This window comes from Condylostylus longicornis, unplaced genomic scaffold (genome assembly GCF_029603195.1).
Source record: "Condylostylus longicornis isolate FDR11 unplaced genomic scaffold, ASM2960319v2 ptg000048l, whole genome shotgun sequence".
Lineage (NCBI taxonomy): Eukaryota > Metazoa > Arthropoda > Insecta > Diptera > Dolichopodidae > Condylostylus > Condylostylus longicornis.
Genome location: NW_026578017.1, coordinates 2,798,022 through 2,816,784, shown reverse-complemented (window position 1 = coordinate 2,816,784; position 18,763 = coordinate 2,798,022). Strand labels below are relative to the sequence as shown.

The 18,763-nt window shown below is 27.3% G+C and overlaps 1 protein-coding gene across 1 annotated transcript; it reads right to left on the bottom strand.

Annotated features, from left to right (window-relative positions):
- Nucleotides 1-3,883: 3,883 nt before the first annotated feature.
- Nucleotides 3,884-6,486, bottom strand: LOC129611048 (maltase A2-like). Its single transcript, XM_055523963.1, has 7 exons — nucleotides 5,738-6,486; nucleotides 5,390-5,625; nucleotides 5,129-5,324; nucleotides 4,943-5,050; nucleotides 4,561-4,868; nucleotides 4,388-4,501; nucleotides 3,884-4,331 (listed from the first exon to the last, which is right to left on the bottom strand). The coding sequence occupies exons 1-7, from the start codon at nucleotides 6,383-6,385 to the stop codon at nucleotides 4,244-4,246; spliced, it is 1,698 nt and encodes a 565-aa protein (XP_055379938.1). The 5' UTR covers nucleotides 6,386-6,486; the 3' UTR covers nucleotides 3,884-4,243.
- Nucleotides 6,487-18,763: the final 12,277 nt, after the last annotated feature.

Genomic DNA, 18,763 nt, shown 5'->3' with positions numbered 1-18,763 from the left:
TTCTTGTTATATCAATCCATCTAAAATTTTTAGTTCACACTTGAAATCTATTAATTTTATTTTTTCGTATAAGTACGTTAGTATTGTAAAAGTTGTTTAAGATTGACCAGTCCGTTTTTAACGTTTAAAAATAATGATCTGAGACAAAGACACAAGCTTATGATTGTGATCAACGTCAATCTAACCATTAAAAAATCTTAAAAACTAGAAGATATCGTATTGAAATTTTACACGAACGAATATGGTGTTAGAGATTTTGTGATGTTTGACAAAAGTCGTTGAATTTTTTTGAATCCTTTTGGTATACCGCCGTGCAATTTCAAAAACTTTTTGCTCATATCTTAGAAAATATTGAAGCTACAGAATTGAAATTTTGCCGAAAAAGTGTGGTAAAATGTTCATTATCTTCACTTGAAGTCGTTGAAAAAGTAGTGTTCGAGAACTATCAATATTCAACGATAAACCAACGATATTTTCGATATTTCATCGCAAAGCTATCGCGACGAAATATCGAAAATTTGTAACGCAACTTGCTGTATAGTATAATGCACCGGTGACCTGTATTTAAATTCTAAAGCAGGCATGTCAAACGCGCGGCCCACAGTATATTTGAAAATAGTAGAGCAGTGAGGTAAATTCGAAATTTTCCGAATATTCTTATTGGAATAAATTGTTAAAAACCGAATTTGAAAGAAGATTTTTGGATTATAATACATTTCAAAATGAATCTAGCCTACTTAATTTTCTAATTTCTGATGAAAATTTATAATTGAAATCGAAATACATATCTGTGTGACCAATTGTTTTAGATATTAAATTCAACCAAATGTCGAAGATTTAGCAACAGAAAAATATTGCTAAATTTCTTTAAAAAAATGATTAATATGTATCTTTTTGTATGACTGTATTATTTGTATACTTTTACCACTTTTCCAAAAAATTTTTGAAAAAAAGTGCTTATTAGTTTCACTCTGTCCGTCTGTCCGTCCGTCCGTCTGTTCGCCCGTCCGTCTGTCCGTGTGTCTGTTTACAAAACTTCTACACCCTTGAAGATAGAAAGCTGAAATTTTATATGTACATAGATGTTTACGAGAAACTTATTTCCGTAGAACAAAATTTTTACCTATCTCCCCCCTCTAGAAGTTATACCCCCCCAAAACCCTAAAAATGCCATTTTTTAACTATTTAGTGCAGTGAAATCATAAGCATTTTTTAAATTTTGCAAGCGCAGAAAGGCAGTGGCTTGTTTCTGCTATTGCGGTATACTATAGTTGAACTTAAAAAAAAACAAAATTTATTTGGCCGTTCAAATTTACCGTTATCTAAAGTCAGCTTTTTCCAAATTTTTGATGTCGTTTTTCTTCTAGATCCCAGCCTGTAGAAACCTAAAATTTTATTTATGAAAGAAATGCTTCACTTCGTTAGAAGAAAATTTTTTTCCGTCTCCACCCCCTCTCAAGTTATCGCCTCTTGAAATTTGTAAAATTTGAATTTTCGACACCTTATATAAGCGAAACCGCAAGCTTTTTCAAATTTCTATAAACGCAAAAAGCTAACGGTAAATTCCATGACATTAAAAAATATAATTATTTTACTTAACTCACACAATTAACCCTTGATATCGAGCATTATGTTAACCCCTTTTTATATTAATTTTTGCTTTGTTTCAAAAACTGCATATATGCGTCATCCTAAATATATGCAATTCTAGAAATAGTTTTGAAAATGAATGAAATAATTTTAATAGTGTGGTGGATATACATACATAGACTGTATTAGTAGTATTTTCACTTGTTGAAGGGAAAAGTGCTACAATATCAACCATTGGTTTGACCTAACTTTATTTTATGTTGATAATAAAAATCAAAATTTGAGTATAACTAAGCAGTTTAGGTTTTTCTTTTGTGTGGCCTGAAGCAATGCGTGGAAACCCTAAAATGGCCCGTGAGGATAAATGAATTTGACATGCCTGTTCTAAAGAAACATGTATTGTAAACATGATTACATGTATTTTATACATGATAATGTTCTTATAACAAACATGGAATGAATAAAACAGTGTATAAATAATATTATTGGAAAAATTGGCTTACCTAAGCACCACAATGAACATAATACTCGTAATTACTTTAAATATTTTCTTTTGCTAAAAAATTGCTTGTTGTTTTGAACTTTTTGTAATATAGTTATTACTTGCTTAAACAAAAAATTTTGTCAATAAATGGCAAATTGAAATATTTCAGAATATTAGTAAAATTATTGGTTGCATTGAAACATTTAACTATTTATATTTTAATATAGGCACATACATATCTACAAAACGAATTGACGGAATTTTTTGAATATTGATATTTTAGTTCTGGTTGTTACCGAAACTAACTAGTAAACTTTTCAGGGAATTCGGGTGGGACAAATCGAAATTTTACTAAGAGCCAAATTTACACTTTTCTAGTTATGTTAGCTAAAAGTTTGTTTCCTTAAAATTAAAAGTAAGTGTTCAAAATGCATTTTCATAACCTTCTGTAATGATTTCACTAAACAAGGCAATATATACATTGCGGTCGGTTATGTGATGATCACCTCAGATTTTTATCTTTATTTTGATAAATTATGAATTTTCAATGAATAAAGTTATTTTTAGCAGTTTTCCAACATTTTTTTAAAATTAACATAGTTTAAGTTGTGAAACCATAAATATTTTTCAAATTTTATAAACGCAAAAGCATAGTGGGCTTGCTTTTTCCATCGCACCATATCATATTTCAATCTAAAATGTGTTTTTTCCAATTTTTGATGTCGTTTTTCTCCTAGACTCCAGGTTGTAAAAACCTGAAATTTTAACAGCTTTTAGGCTAATAAATAGTTCATTTCGTTAGAAAAAAATTTTCCCCCCATCTCCTCTCAAAGTTATCTTCACTCAAAATTTCTAAAATTTTAATTTTCGGCACCTTATATTTTCTATTATTATAGGATCTTATTTAAGCTAACAGTAAATTCCATGCCATTAAAAAATATAATTATTTTTCTTAATTCACGCAACCAACCCTTAAAATCGAGCATTATGTTAACACCTTGTTAAATGTTTTTTTTGTTGCTTTATTTCAAAGACTACATAAATCGGTCATACTAAATGCATGCAGTCCCTGAAATAGCTTCTTATGTGAATATATAGATTGAAGAATATTTTCACTTATTGAAGAGTAAAGTGCTACATTACAAACCATTGGTTTGACCCGACTTTATTTTTATTTTAATATGAATATAATAATATACATTATGTTCCATATGTAATTGGAATTTTTATTTTTAAATTTTTAGAATGTGTTTTATGTGTATTTTGTTTAGATTTTTGTTTTACGACTCCAAATTTTGGAAGGGATCTAGATAGCAAATCGAGTTCCAGGTGTGCTAGTCTTTTATTAGCACTGTTCCAAAAATTTGTTTATTTTAGTTAACTTATCAAAATATATTAAATTATTGCATTCATTTAGGATGAAAAAATATGTTCAAATTAAGTGAAGAAAGATAAACGATTACACCTTTTGATGAGATGGATATGTTTCTAGTTTCGGAAATATTAAGCTCCAAAAATTAAAATTTTACAAACTTCGTCTGGCGGTAAAATAAACCAGATACTACATTCGATACAAGATATTTTCAACTATTTTATAAAAGCAATACAGAGTAATTTCGCTACTCATAACAATTTTACTATATTACTGATGTTTTAGTAATGCTCATAAAATATATTTATGTTATTATAAATAATTTTGTATGGACATAAGTAAAGCGCGGTTTTCTTTGTGCACTGCGATATATGGCATTTATGGAAATGCCTTAATATTTTTGATTAATTTAGGTAACTTAAAATAAAGTCTATAAAAACTTTTGTATGTCTTCGAACTTTTATTTTCGGTAAATATAAAATAATAAAGTACATTTCACAAAGGGAATTAAATAATATATAAGTGATTTGTGCAAAATAATATTGCTTTTCTTAATATTTTTTTCGTTAAAAATTTTCGATGTTATTAGGAGGTAAAACCAAGTCGCCCTCCCATTGAGGAAGTAATATCTAATATTTTTTTTTTTGTTTTATTTAATCAAAATTATTATTCAATAAAGAGTTTTAAATCAGTGAATTTATATTGCCACAAAGTACGAATTCATTAGTCATTCATTATTCAGCATTTAAATTGTTTATCAAATTTAAACACAATCCAAATCGCAATTTAAATTTTTGTCAATATGAAGATGAAACTTTCGTGATTAAAACTTCATTTGGTAACAATTTGATCACATAATTACTATCCGATGGATAAATTATGTCCCTACAAATTAGATATATTTTAATCATATTCTTTCAGAATAATTTTATAGTGTTTACCCTATTCGTCTATTTGAGTGCTCGTTCATGAATAAAACCTCAAATTTTTTATACCAGTCAATCTTCACATTTTGTGATGTTGTTCCAACATTGAAAAATATTTCAATCTCTGACCTATAAATTTTTTTAAATTCATTTCTAATTTACTTTACAATTAAATATAAATTATGTACCTAGTAACAATAACAACTGATTCACTTCCCTTTTTAATAGAAAAGTTTTTACTGTCAAAGAAATTATATTTTTCGCGCAACTTGGTCATAAATTTGAATTGGTTCAAATTACTCAAAGGCTTTTGACGTTGTATTTTGACATTTCGCGTTTTATAGTCAGGGGCCACCGGCAACCATGGTTTTACATTTCTTGTAAATCCAGCTGATTCGTTGTCGTTCCATTGCATTGGTGAACGTTCAGCATCGCGTACATCTTTTATATAATCTGACTCAGGTAACTCGATATTTTCCATACCAATTTCTTCTCCCTTAATTGCAATTATCAAATAAAATGTTTGTGTATTCTCCTACATGTTTACATGTATACTACATATATACTTACGTAATACGTAACAGTTATTCCCGGCAACGACAACATAAACATATTTAATAAATTTGCTTTATCACGACCAATTCTGTTAACAACGCGAGGATTATCATGATTACCGAGCTGCAAAGATTAAGTAGACTTTACCAAAAATCATTTTTTTCAATAAAAATTTTTTTTCTGAATAAAAAATGAACTTACCACCCAGTTTGCAGTCTCCCCTTCTGGCATGACATTAATCCAATCTTCAACGTATTTTACATAATCGGAGGCCGTTGATTTCTTATTTAAGTTAAACAAAATAAAATTAAATGGAAAATGAGCTCCTTTTTTTCCGTTAGCTCCATAATATTTCATTTTGACATCTAACGGTGAGTACGTTTCGGCTAAAAGTATCCTGGAAAAACAACAATTATTTCAAATTTCATATTTAACTAAATTCTTTTTCAAATTCTTTAATACCTGTCTTCTCCTCCTTTTAATTTTGTGTAATCGTCCAATACTTTACGCCATTCATAAATTATTTCAAAAGTTTCGTTTTGATCATATGTGTAAGTATGATTTAAAGATGCATACTCTTCTGGATCAACATTCGAAATTACTGGTTCATCGAGAAAATCCTTATGTTCGAAAATATGTGGAACCGCATCAATTCTGAAACCGTCCACTCCTTTTTCTAACCAATAGGTCAAAATATCCTAAAGTAAAAAATTTAAAAAAATTTAATAATAAAAAATTTCACATTAAAATACTTTAATAACAAATTAAAGTTACTTACTTGAAAAATTGATTTACTTTAATAAAACTTACTTTCATTTCTTCCTTTACTTTTTCTTCGCGAAAATTTAAATCGGGCTGCTGTTTGTAAAATTGATGGTAATAAAATTGTTTTCTTTTTTCATTCCATGTCCATGCACTGCCACGAAAAACACTCCTCCAATTGTTTGGAGGCAAACGAATACTTTCGTTTTTTTTGTCTGGTATGCCATCATGCCATACATAATAGTTTTCATAACCCTTTTCTCTTTCAACAGATTTTTTGAACCATTCATGCTGATCACTACTATGATTCGGTACAAAATCTAATATAATTTTAACTCCAATTTCTTTCGCCCTCTCAATCAGGCGCTCAAAAGCATACATACTTCCAAACAAAGGATCGATTTGTTTGAAATCGGATATGTCATAACCATTATCAACCATAGGAGATTTGAAAATTGGTGACAACCATGTGGCGTTAATACCTATCTCTTTCAAATATGACAAACGTCCTCTAATACCGTCTAAATTCCCAATACCTTTCTTCCCATCATTATCTTGGAAAGATTTCGGGTAAATTTGATAATAATTTGTTCTTTTCCACCAATCCTTATTATTTTCTTCTGCAGAACATATTGTAACTGTTTTAGAGGAAAATATGAACACTAGTAATATTGCGAGAAGTAATTTTAAATCCATATTTAAATGAATCTGATGTAGTATAATTAAAAGTATAATTATAAGTAAATTTCTAAATAAAGGCTAGTGCTACAATGCCCATCAACTTGGTTCAAATAAAGTTAGCAAACTAAATTTTGAAGTTATTGCTTAACATATTATATTTATAGTTATCTACTGTTATCTAATCTAGAGCTGTATCATGTGTAAAATGTTTATTCATGTTGAGAAAATAATATCGAATTGAAAAATAATTTTCAAAAACTGATAATAATATGCAATAGATTTGTATGAGTCTAAGTTATGTAAAGTAAATGACAAAACAAATTAAAGTTATTTAAAGTTTTATACAAAATATGCATTGATCTTTCGTGTTTTTGTGAAGTAGAAGAATGATTTTTGAATTTCAGGAACTACTTATTGAAAAACCTAAATAATAAAAAACAAAATGTGTATTTTGATAAGTTCAGTTTCAGTTTTTTTTTTTTTATTTTTTTATAGCACCTGAATTTCAATGGAGTTAAAATTTAAAATTATGTTTACTACATATAATATTTTATTCATTATTAATCACCTTTAATTAAATAAAGTTGGGTCAAATGTAGCACTTCTTGCTATATTATTGGTTTGTATTGTAATACTTTTCCCTTCAACAAGTGAAAATTCTGCTTTTAAATACAGTCTATGTTTACCTTTCACACTATTAAAATTATTTTCATTCATTTTTTCTAGGATTGCATATATTTAGGATGAACGATTTATGCAGTCTTTGAAATAAAGCAAAAATTAATATAAAGTGGGGTTAACATAATGCTCACCGTTAGCTTTTTGCGTTTATAGAAATTTGAAAAAGCTTGCGGTTTCGGATATATAAGGTGTCAAAAATTCAAATTTTACAAATTTCAAGAGGCGATAACTTGAGAAGGGGTTGAGACGGAAAAAAAATTTCTTCTAACAAAATGAGCTATTTGTTAATGTTTAAAAGCCCGTAAAATTTCAAGCTTCTACAGGCAGGGGTCTAGAAGAAAAACGACATCAAAAATTTGGTAAAAGCGGACTTTAGATAACGGTAAATTTGAACGGCCATTTTGTTTTTCTAAAGTTTAACTACAATATGCCCTGCTAGGGGAAGCAAGCCGCTGCATTTCTGCGTTTGCAAAATTTTAAAAATGCTTATGGTTTCATTGCAACAAATAGTTAAAAAAGGCCATTTTTATGGTTTTGGGGGGGGCATAACTTCTAGAGGGAGGGAGAATTTTGTTTTATGGAAATAAGTTTCTAGTAAAGATCTATGTACGTATTAAATTTCAGCTTTCTATCTTCAAGGGTGTAGAAGTTTTGTAAACAGACACACGGACAGACGGACAGACGGACGGACGGACGGACGGGCGGACAGAGGGAAACTAATAAGCGCTTTTTTGAAAAAATTTTTGGAAAAGTGCTAAAAAAACAATCTTTTAAATTACAAATTAAAATTTCGTTATTATCACAATTACTTTCATTGCATACAAATTGAATATTTGAAAGATTGCATACATTTAATATGATCAATGTAGTTATGAGCAATATATTTCTAAACGACACGGCATTTGGAAACACTTGCAGTTTCGGAAAGGCGCTAAGATTCAAGAGACGATAATTTGAGAGAGGGTGAAGGTGAAAAAAATTTTCCTATAATGAAATGAACTATTTACTATTATCTTAAACCGTTTCAGACTTCTACAATCTGGGGTGTAAAAGAAAAACAATATAAAAAATTTGGGAAAAAATTTGATAACGGTTAACTTGAACGGCCATTGTGTTTTCATCGTCATGCCATTGTGAAAAGCAGAATCAGCTTGTACTTTTGTGCGTTTGCAAATTTTGAAGAACTCTTCTTTCTTCGCTATAATATATAGTTAAAAAATGGCATTTATGGGGTGCTATAATTTTTAGAGGAGTAAAATAGGTTAAATTACATAAAATCTATGTACATATGAAATTTCAGCTTTCTATCTATAAGGGTATAGAAGTTTTGTAAACGCGTCCTCGGGCAGACAACACTTTTTAATAAATACTTTTTTGCAGAATTTCTTGGAATAGTGCTATTAAGTATATAAGCCATAACATTCTAAAACATCTTGAAACAACAACAATCGAAGGAACTTTTGAAACTAGTAGTGTAAATCCCGCAACGGTGTTAAAGTTTTTTTGTATGTATGTGATCTATTATATTTAGTAACAAGTGGATTTAAACTTTTGAATTTTAGAATTATTAGAATCTAAATCATATCGATACTTTGACTTGTAAATATTTTGCGATTAAACGAAAATTTTGATAGCAAAATTTAAGTTTATGCATGTTAATTCTTATCGATTACCTACGTATATACATGTGTCCAACTATCTTACATTTTATGAATAAATTTTAAAAGCCCATTTCAAATAACTTAATAAAAACTATTACTTTATGATACAAAAAATATATAAAAATTCCTTTTTTAATAATTTACACAAAATGCGTCTTTTTAGCCAGCCTTTAAATGTAAAAATTTGTATTTAAAGATTTAAAAATTATAATTCAATAAAATTAGGTCTTCATGAAATATACATGAAATTTAAAATATCAAATTAACAAACGAACTATAATAAACTATTAACAATGTTAATAAATAAATTTGATGAAAATTTCATTGTAAAGAAAAATACGATTTTTATTACTGCTAATTAACAAACATTTTTCTGACGCGTCTAATTAAATATTGATGGAAGCAGAAGAATATTATTAATAGTTATGGCTTCTCTTGAATGTTATTTTATATGTGAGTTTATTTTGGCTATGTTACGGCTTTATTAACTTTTACAATATATCAATTAGAGAACTGGAATTTTTAGGGCTGATTTTACATTTTTGTTCATATAAAGAGAAATAACCAACCAATTTCCTTGAAATTTAATATTTAAATTTTGGATATGAAAACGATGAACTTATACATTTTTTGAAAAGATCAGAGCTCGGAAATTTCGGAGCTAGGGTCAATTTTACATTTTTTACCATATCTAAGGAACTAGTTGATGGAATTTATTGAAAGTTAATATTTGGGTTTTGTTTGGTGCTTGAAGCAACTGACGAACCTTTTAAAGGATTCGGATAATACAAAGAAAAACTGTACTAAGGATCAACTTTGGATTTTCCTAGGTATGTTAACTAAAAGCTTTCTTACTTAAAATTAGAGGGAATATTTTAAAGGATATTTTCATAATCTTTTGTTACATTCTGCGAAATTAGATAATACAAATTGCGGTCTGTTAATGTGCTGAAGACATCAAATCTTTTCTTTGTAACGTTGGAATTTTAAAAGTAAACACTTTTTCCCTTTTACAATGTTAGAGATTTTATGTATAAAACTTGATCAAAATTTAAAACATACTTATTAAAATTTCATATATACATACATTATTATTTAAGTTTGTTTTATTAAATATTATCTTTAATTTTAACAGATATTATATTCTAAAATACATCAAATTTGTGAACATGCAATTTTAGTTAACGTTATAAACACATACTACAAATAACATTATTAATTAGTGTCCATTACAATTAGTGTCCAGATTATAATTTAACACATTAACAAAATTTTGAGCATAAAATCTCGCAAATTAAAATTAATAATGATATTGCAAAGCCAACTAGCAACAAATGAAATGCAACCATTAAATGCTCTATTTTTAAAGAAATACTTGAATCATTCTGCTTAAGACCTACATTAATTTTGAAGTATTTTCCTTGATATTGTCTTGTATAGACTTCTGCCATATTGTTCCAGTGTATATCAAAACCATGTTCACGACTTCTTCTTAAAAGTATATTGAAATCTTGCTTCAAATTGAAGCTCCGTGGTAAAAAATATCCCCGCATTGATGGAAAAATACAATTTTTCATTTTATAGTAGAAAGGCTTATGGTTTGGATAATTTATTTCACTTTTTATAAATAAATTTATGAATGATTTAGCTTCAATATAACCAAAATTTGGATTATAAGATGATAAGTATTTGAAATATGTGTCAGTACTATGTACTTCTTGAATTTTCTTTAATATTTCACGTTCCACGGATGTTTGTGGAGTTGTTTTCAAAATGAATGATAGCAGTAACAAATACTATTTATTTCCTGATTCTATTGAAATTAGTGTGAAGTTTGAGTTAATCAACTCTGAAAAAGTATTAATATTCTTTGCTAGCACAGGATTTAATAAGTTGTGGAAAAGTTTTCCTTTAAAACAAGATGACAATATCAAACAAAAAAGTAACCAAAGAGTATAAAAAAATTTAAGTTTCATTGATTTTTTTTTAATTAAAATATTATCCACCGATATTTCTAAAATTGAACCGAATAGCATTATTAAAATTTCTTCCTCCTTTAAAATTTTAAATATATTATAAAATATAAATATGAAAATAATTGTTAATAACCAGGTTTTCATTTGAAATATGATTATAATATTATAAAATGATGAATTTTCAGCAATTGGCAGTAAAACACATAAATCATCTTGTTCAAATACAATTGAATATTCAATAATCATATGTATATCATCACTTAAACTTAAAATTGAAGATGGTTGCCATACTAAACCTTCGTGCCGTTTATGAAAGCTTTTACTAGCATTAATTTTTTTAATAAACAATTCAATAAATTCACCATCAACCCCATATAGTCGAGAATTCTGATTATTTTGTTCAGATATGATCATTTTGCCTGGTTCAGATTCTACACAACCTTCAAATTTGTAAAGATTTTTATTTGTTATTTGAGAACGAAACAGTTCTTGTTGAGTAAAGTTTTGTAGTTCTAAATATTTAATAAAATCTACTTCATATGGTTTATATGTTATAGTGTTAATTTTATTATTCTTATAAAAAATCAATACTAAATTTTCAATTTTTGAATCATTTGCTTTTTTAAATATCTGCTGCATCCATATGTCTGTTGTTATTCCAATAGTTTCAAATCCAACAATAATCCGAACATTATGTGTTTCTAAATAAGATTTTTTCAATATAAGTAAAGTATCTGTAGGTTCAAATTTATTAGATAAATACACTATATAACGCAATTCAACGGATTCTGTTATTAAATCTAAATCCTCAATGCTGAAAGAAATTGAAATAAAGAAATGAATTTATTTGAAAACTTATTTTTGAAGGCATCCGAACAATTATAATAGTCTTCTCTAATTTTGTATAATTATATAGAATATTTTATAATAGTATGATTCCAAAATAATAATATATGTCTGATGTTTCTCTACAAAAATTTGTGCGGCATTGAAATATGATCTTACCTAAATATCATTACTTTTATGTCGCATTTATGTAAATTTTGTAAAATTTCGTTAAAAAATTCTGACGTGTTTCTAAAAGATTCAATAAAGCAAAAATAAATCACTTTTGGTCGAATTGTACAAAATATTTTTCGAAAATGATTCGAAATCACATCAATATGTATAGGTAGGCCAGTGTTATTTTCATTCACATCAAATATTAAATTTGAACTAAAATTTTTTTGAATTAATACACAAAATATAAAAAGTTTTTTTAAAATTTTTATCATCTTGACAAAAATGTTGTTGGTAATATTTAAATAAAAAAACCAATTAAAATACTTTATTGAATATGATTTCAACTTAACTGTTCAGAAATTCCGAATAAACCTACTTTTTGACACAATATAAAAATTTTTGCTGTTTTTACATTTCGCTTTTTTCCTTCACTAATAATTAATTTATAATTGTTAATTGATTCACAAAATTATATTAATTAGAATAATTATTTGACCCTCTAATTGAATATTAGATCCATTGGTTTTTTAGAAATACATACATATGTAAGTATGTAATGGAAAAATTAATATTTTTTATAATGTTTAAGCCCACGAGAAAAGATAGAGTTGACTCTGTAACTTCTGAGACATTCGTACAAAAGCTTTATAAGTGTTTAAGACATCTGATAAAAGAGTTCATGGAGCATCTCTTAATTTTTTTTTCAAAATAGTGGCCCTGTTGCTGAACTCGTTTATGAAAAATTCCTTTACTGTAGAGTTTGTTGTATGGATTTCGGCATATAAGCAAATGGTTATGGGAGTTGCATGACAACTGTAATAAAAACTTGTAAAACAACTAAATCTTATTGAAACAGCAATTTTATTTTTTACACAAAAACAAAATTTATTTTACTATTCGAAAACGCTAACTTAATACTTAATAATTTAACCTCAGAATATGACACTGAGCAAGAATATATACACACATCTATATATAAACGTATATATTTTTTAACGTTACAAACGGAATGATAAATTTATAATATCCTTCAAACATTCGTTCACGCGAATATGTCTAATGGTCTGAATCGTGAATCGATGGTTTGTACGATGTAATAGCTTGATGAATATATTATTATAATATATAAAACTTAAATATTTTTAGCCTCTGAGTATTAATAATAAGCAACCTTAACTGTTCACGAAATCATTCTGCTCAATTGAACAATTTTAAATGTAAATTTTTACGTTTTTTAGTATTTGATGCTATAGCAGTATTGTCCAAATAGCGACCCGTTTCAAAGTTTTTGTGGCACTTCGCAGTCACTGCAAATATTTCAAGTATTAAGTTCTGCAACACTCGCAGAAAATATAAATCACTTTATCTATTGTAAAAACATGAAAGCAAATGAACAGCAAATTGACAACATTAAGTTTCTTTTCTTTTTACGATTTTGTTTTATTTTTCTCTTCATTAAATTTTAGGTAAACATATTTTTTTTTTGTTACTTAATAAAAGTAAGTTATTTGGATTTAATAGATTTAAATTTTTTCGGCTCACGAAAAACTTCAGGATAAAAACTGGTCTTTAAGTATCTAAAATAAACACAGATGAGGCATTCATTAAAGGCATATAATTTGTACTCCTTACCTAATTCTTTTTAAACTTGTTTAGCATTGTCTGTTTTAGAATAAATTATTTAATTTTATAAATAGGTATATTAAAGTTTATATTCTGCATTTCTGTCCTAAAGTATTTTCATCTAATACATGAATTATAATTAAATTTCTTATTAAATTCAAATACGAGTATGATTAGGTAAATAGAAGTTATTCGCGGTGGGTATGCTGATTTCAACTCTCTTGTTCTTTATCTCAAGCATTATGTTATGATCATTAACGATAAGATTAACCCGTTATCTACCATGATTGAAAGATAATGTAAATTTATATAATCATAGTTTCAAGTGGAAACAAAAACCAGTTCTTGACAAGAATACAGAAATTGTTGAAGAAAATAAATATTTTTTAAGTAGTACTTACTCACACAGTTCTTTACCTACCTCTTCATAAATTTTATTTACCGTTTTCAAATATTTTACCTAGATCTTTTGATTACGATTGAAAAACCTATGAAATAAGTTAACCTATAAGTTGAAAATTAATGCTGAAAATAAGTATGTATTTAAAAAAACTGATGTTCTCAGAAAATAACCGACCACAATATATTGTATTTTTTTTTAAGTTTCGTTTTTAAATTGTCTTTATAAGATTACACGAGATGGTAAAATAATTTCTTTTAAACGCTTAAAAATTTAAAATTTTAAGTAAATTAACACCCTTCTTGTTAATATACCTCAAAAAGTGTAAATTTTGTTCTCTACTGAGAGCTCTACTGACTACTGAGTCAACTTTCTGAATTCCAATTTTTCTGCAAAGTTGGTGTTATAATTAACATCGGAAAAGTTAGTGCTGTTATTAATTTGAAACTCATACATTAAATTTAAAGTTGAGCTCTATTTAATTTTCTATTTAAGAAAATATTTAAAAAAGCAGAATGGGAAACCCAAAAATATGTCAATCCCTCACATATGTACCTAAATCTTCTTTAAAATTTGTTCAGCTGAAATTGAGATGCAGGAAAGTGCTGATCAACACACGGAAAGACTATAACGTTTTTCAAAACTTCTTAATTTACGTTTCTATGCCAACGGGAAATGGTTTTTTACCGAATACTCGATGTGCGAAATTTGATACCATCACATCATAACCTGCTTTATTATGTGAAAAGCGGGTTGTTAAAGAGGAATGGTTATCTAGCAAAATAAACTACTTGTTTTGAAAATATTTCGACACCCGTAATATGTCAAAAAAGCGCCGTAAGTAAACTCTACAACTCTAAAAACAATTCTAAAGAATTTTTTATAGGCTTTTTTTTAATGACAACTCATTAACTCGTAATAGAGATACAGTTATTTAGTAGACCAGCAATATCGGAATACCATTATGACATTTTTTTAAGTGTACTTCAAGGAATAATATAAAAAAACAAGATGATTGGAATTGCCAATAACTAGAACAAAGTTATCTGATTTCCTTCACAGAAAGTATGTACATATATATACGAATTTTAATTAAAAATATTTAACTTGAAATTATTCTAAAATACAATACTATTTTGGATGATTTATAACGTTTAACATAAAGACTGGAATCAATATCAAATATTCACGGATATTTAGTTTTACAAAATTTGCCCTCATCTGTAATATTTTTGACCCTTTATTTATAATTTTGTTAAATTTGAAGATTGCTGAGGCATTTTCAGAATTAACTATTAATGAAAAGAAGCGAAAATTTTTTTTTTCAAGTTTCTTGCAATTCCTTGTCGCTGAGTTTAGTGAAAGATAGGATATTATTATGTCCGAAAGACTATAAAGCTTCATGATTTGTTTTTGTTACAGTTCAAAGATTAGCGATATTATGTATTACAAATGAAATTTGTTTCAAGAATTCAATTGAAGAAGATTCGTTTTTTTTAAGATTTGAAAACAAAGCATTATTATAATGTATGTTTTTCACATCTATTAATTTTGCTTAATGTAGAGTACATAATACTGTACCGTACAGTACATAGCATTATTTATAGTTGGGTTACATAAGTAAATTCTTAATAAATGCAATATAATACTTCTGGCATATTTTTTTTTTGCTATTTTATTATATTGAAATTTCCAATAATTGGTTTACATTAGTACTACAGCTATACATACATAATATACTATATCATAATGTGAACTGGAAATATTTGTTATATTAATTTTTAATTTTTTGTTTAATTCGAATAAAATATATAAATATGTTTGTTTTAATTTTAATTTGATGTTTCTAATTCAATTAAAGATCGCACGTTAAATAACAACACACTTACATATTAACTTAAGTTATTTTTTCAGGTTTTTGAAGTATTTTCTGAAGGAAAATGAAGACTTTTAGAGAATCTAATATCATTAAAGTACTTTTTTCATATTATGACTTCATTTCTATATTCAAACGCAAACCTTCAGCGATAATGTGAGCATTTCTCCGGATTTACTTTTATAGGTCAAAATCTATTGTGAAAAATTTACTGAATCTTTATGAAATCCTTTCACACAGCGAAAAATATGTTTCAAAAAATATTTAAAAATCAAATGCTTAATGATTTTTCCACGGACTTATTCGAGATATTAACTTATTGTAACATAACATTTCACATAGCACGCATATAGTTGATAAACATAGGCCAAATAAAAATAAATAGAATGCAAAAATAAGATGATTTAATTTCAAAGTCATACTAGAATTTTTTCCGAGGATCAAAGCTGTTTTAAAATATTCCTTTTCATATTTTTTAATATAAAATACACTCATTTTATCCCAGTATTTATTTAAACCATGCTCCCTTGTTCTCCTTATGAGTAAATTAATATCCTCCAATATATGGTTTCCTCTTGGTATTAAATATACTCGAAACGTTGGTAAAATACATTTTTCCATACGATAATAAAATGGTTTTCCATACCGCAAATTCAATGAACTAATCAACATCATATCACAAAATGATTTCGATTCGATAAATCCTAAACTATTATTAAATTTGAACAATAAAGCCAAATATTCTTCTTGACGTTCGATACAAACTAATTTTTTTTCCCAAGCCATTTTAAAAGAAATTTGTCCTAATGATGATTGCAGTAGGGTGTAGTATGGTTTACGCAAACTGTTTATAGTCATCAATGTTAAATTAGAAGCTGATAGTTCTTCAAATGTATTAATTGTGTTTGTTTCAATTGGTTCGAACATAAGATGAAATAATCTTGCTTTAAATAAGTTCGACAAAATCATTGCGAAAAATAGCCAAGCGCTGGCATATAATTTAAAGTTGTGTTGTACGGGATATTGTAATACTGATACTTCTAATAAGCAACCATAAACGTTTAAGAGTGTATTTTTAGATTTACGACAAAACACTTTCCATATTAAGTAAAATAGAATAACAACAATTAAAATTAGTATCCAAATTTTATGTTGAAAAATATTTTTGAAAATTTCGAAAAATTCGTTGTTATTTTTCGGAATTAAAACACATAAATCATCACGTTCCATAAATGTCGAATATTCTAATTTTGTAAGATCAGATTTTGGTAATACACTTAGAAATGGTTGCAATTCCAATTTAGGTACTTGAGAAACTGCATTTATTCCCTTATATACTAATGTAGCGTTTATTCTTTTGAATAACAAACGCAGAAATTCAGCATCACTACCAAGAGTGTTTGATTCCATATTATTTTGAATCGCAATGATAAATTTGCCGGGTTCTGGGAATATCGTTACTTCCAAAGGTTTTTTGTTCATGTTTGCTTTGATATTGGGGAATAAATTTGGAATACTTATATCATTTAGATTTACTTTTTGTAGGGTTTCCGCCTCATACGGTTGATATGTTAATATATTTAAAAAGTTGTTTTTAGTAAATATTATCAAAATATTTTTAATTAACTTTTCCTTAAATTGATTAATTTGGTAAAGTAACCGTGCCTCTGTTGTATTATCAAAATTCTCTATTATAATTATTGAAAAGACTTTATATGACTCAGAGAAGGACATCCTTAAAAATACTATCTGTTGTAGAGTGTTGAATTTATTGCATAAAAAAATCATTAAACGTCTTTCAGGAAAATCTTCGGCGAAACGATCTCTGTTGAAAGGTTTGCTAAAAATATTGAAATTATTAATGGCAATTGACGATGATGTGCTAAGAAGTAACAAATCTGTGGCAATGAAAAAGTTTATATGCTAGAACAGGCTAGGTTTATTAGTAAATGAGCCAGTTCAATTCATTCTTATAACTTAAAGCCGAAATTTATGATAACGCAGTTTCCTCTTAGGTAAATATATTCCTCACGAATTTTTTTTTTATTTTGTACAACACTTTCAGTTTTCTTTTTTCTACGTGAGTACGATAATTTAAAAATAATTAGAAGCTTCTCTAGGATGCAATATTTTTGGTTTAAAAACAATATCTATTTAAATTAAAAAAAAATTGATGTGGTTAGCACATAACTGGCCGCAATGTATGTTGTCAAGTTTAGTGTAGGTGTTTCAGAAGATTATAAAAATGCAATTTGAACACTTCCTTTCGATTTTAAGGAAGTTATCAAGCTTTTAGTTATAACATATCTAGAAAAGCGTTAATTTGGCTCTTAGTAGAATTTCGCTTTGTGCTACCCGAATTCCTTGAAATGCTGGCCAGTTAGTTTGGGTAACAACCAAAACTCTAATATCAAATTTCAAGAAATGCCATCAATTCGTTCCGTTGATATGGTAAAAAATGTTTCCAAAAAATTTATGTGTTCATTGTTTTAATACAAAGAATTTAAATATTAAATTTCAATGAAATTGGTTGAATATTTAATTCAAAATGGTCAAAAATGTAAAACAGGCCCGCTAAAAATTGCATTTCCCGAGACCTTATATATCCCAAAAGATGATCAATCCGTCCCATGGTCGAAATAAACTTACATATAAAATTTCATCAAAATCGATTCAACCGAACTTGAGATACACGCGTGCATACAGACCGACAGGTTGCCAAAAATAAATTATTTACACTACCCTACTATAGAGAAGTGGGTTTCCACCGAAAACTGGATATGCAAAATTTGTTGTCATCACATAACCTACCTTATTGTATACCGACCACAATGCGGCCGGTCATATTATAAACCAAATAAATTAAAAAACCAGGCTGGCTCATTTTTTAAAGTTTAATATTATAAAAAAAAAAAATAGTTACAAAATTATGATTTCAACTTGTGCAAATTTATCCCGTAGCTTGGAATCTTTTACTGTCAATCTTTTTATCTTTCTGAAAGGTAAGAAGACGAACAATCAAAATAGGATAATAATTGAAATTTCCTTATGAGAATTTTGAAATTATAATAATAAAAGAAATATTAATTACATTGGAATTACATGAGGAAAACATCGAATCAAAATTCAGTGTTGGTTGCTGGTTTCAATGTATATTAGTAAAATTTTTTTTGT

What these genes read in the sequence shown, in the direction of transcription:
- LOC129611048 (XM_055523963.1), bottom strand. Translation starts at nt 6,385, where the DNA reads ATGGATTTAAAATTACTTCTCGCAATATTACTAGTGTTCATATTTTCC. An exon ending in TTAAAAGGAGGAGAAGACAG is followed by an intron (nt 5,325 to 5,389) that starts GTATTAAAGAAT and finishes TTGTTTTTCCAG; the next exon opens with GATACTTTTAGCCGAAACGT. An exon ending in CACTCAAATAGACGAATAGG is followed by an intron (nt 4,332 to 4,387) that starts GTAAACACTATA and finishes TCTAATTTGTAG; the next exon opens with GGACATAATTTATCCATCGG.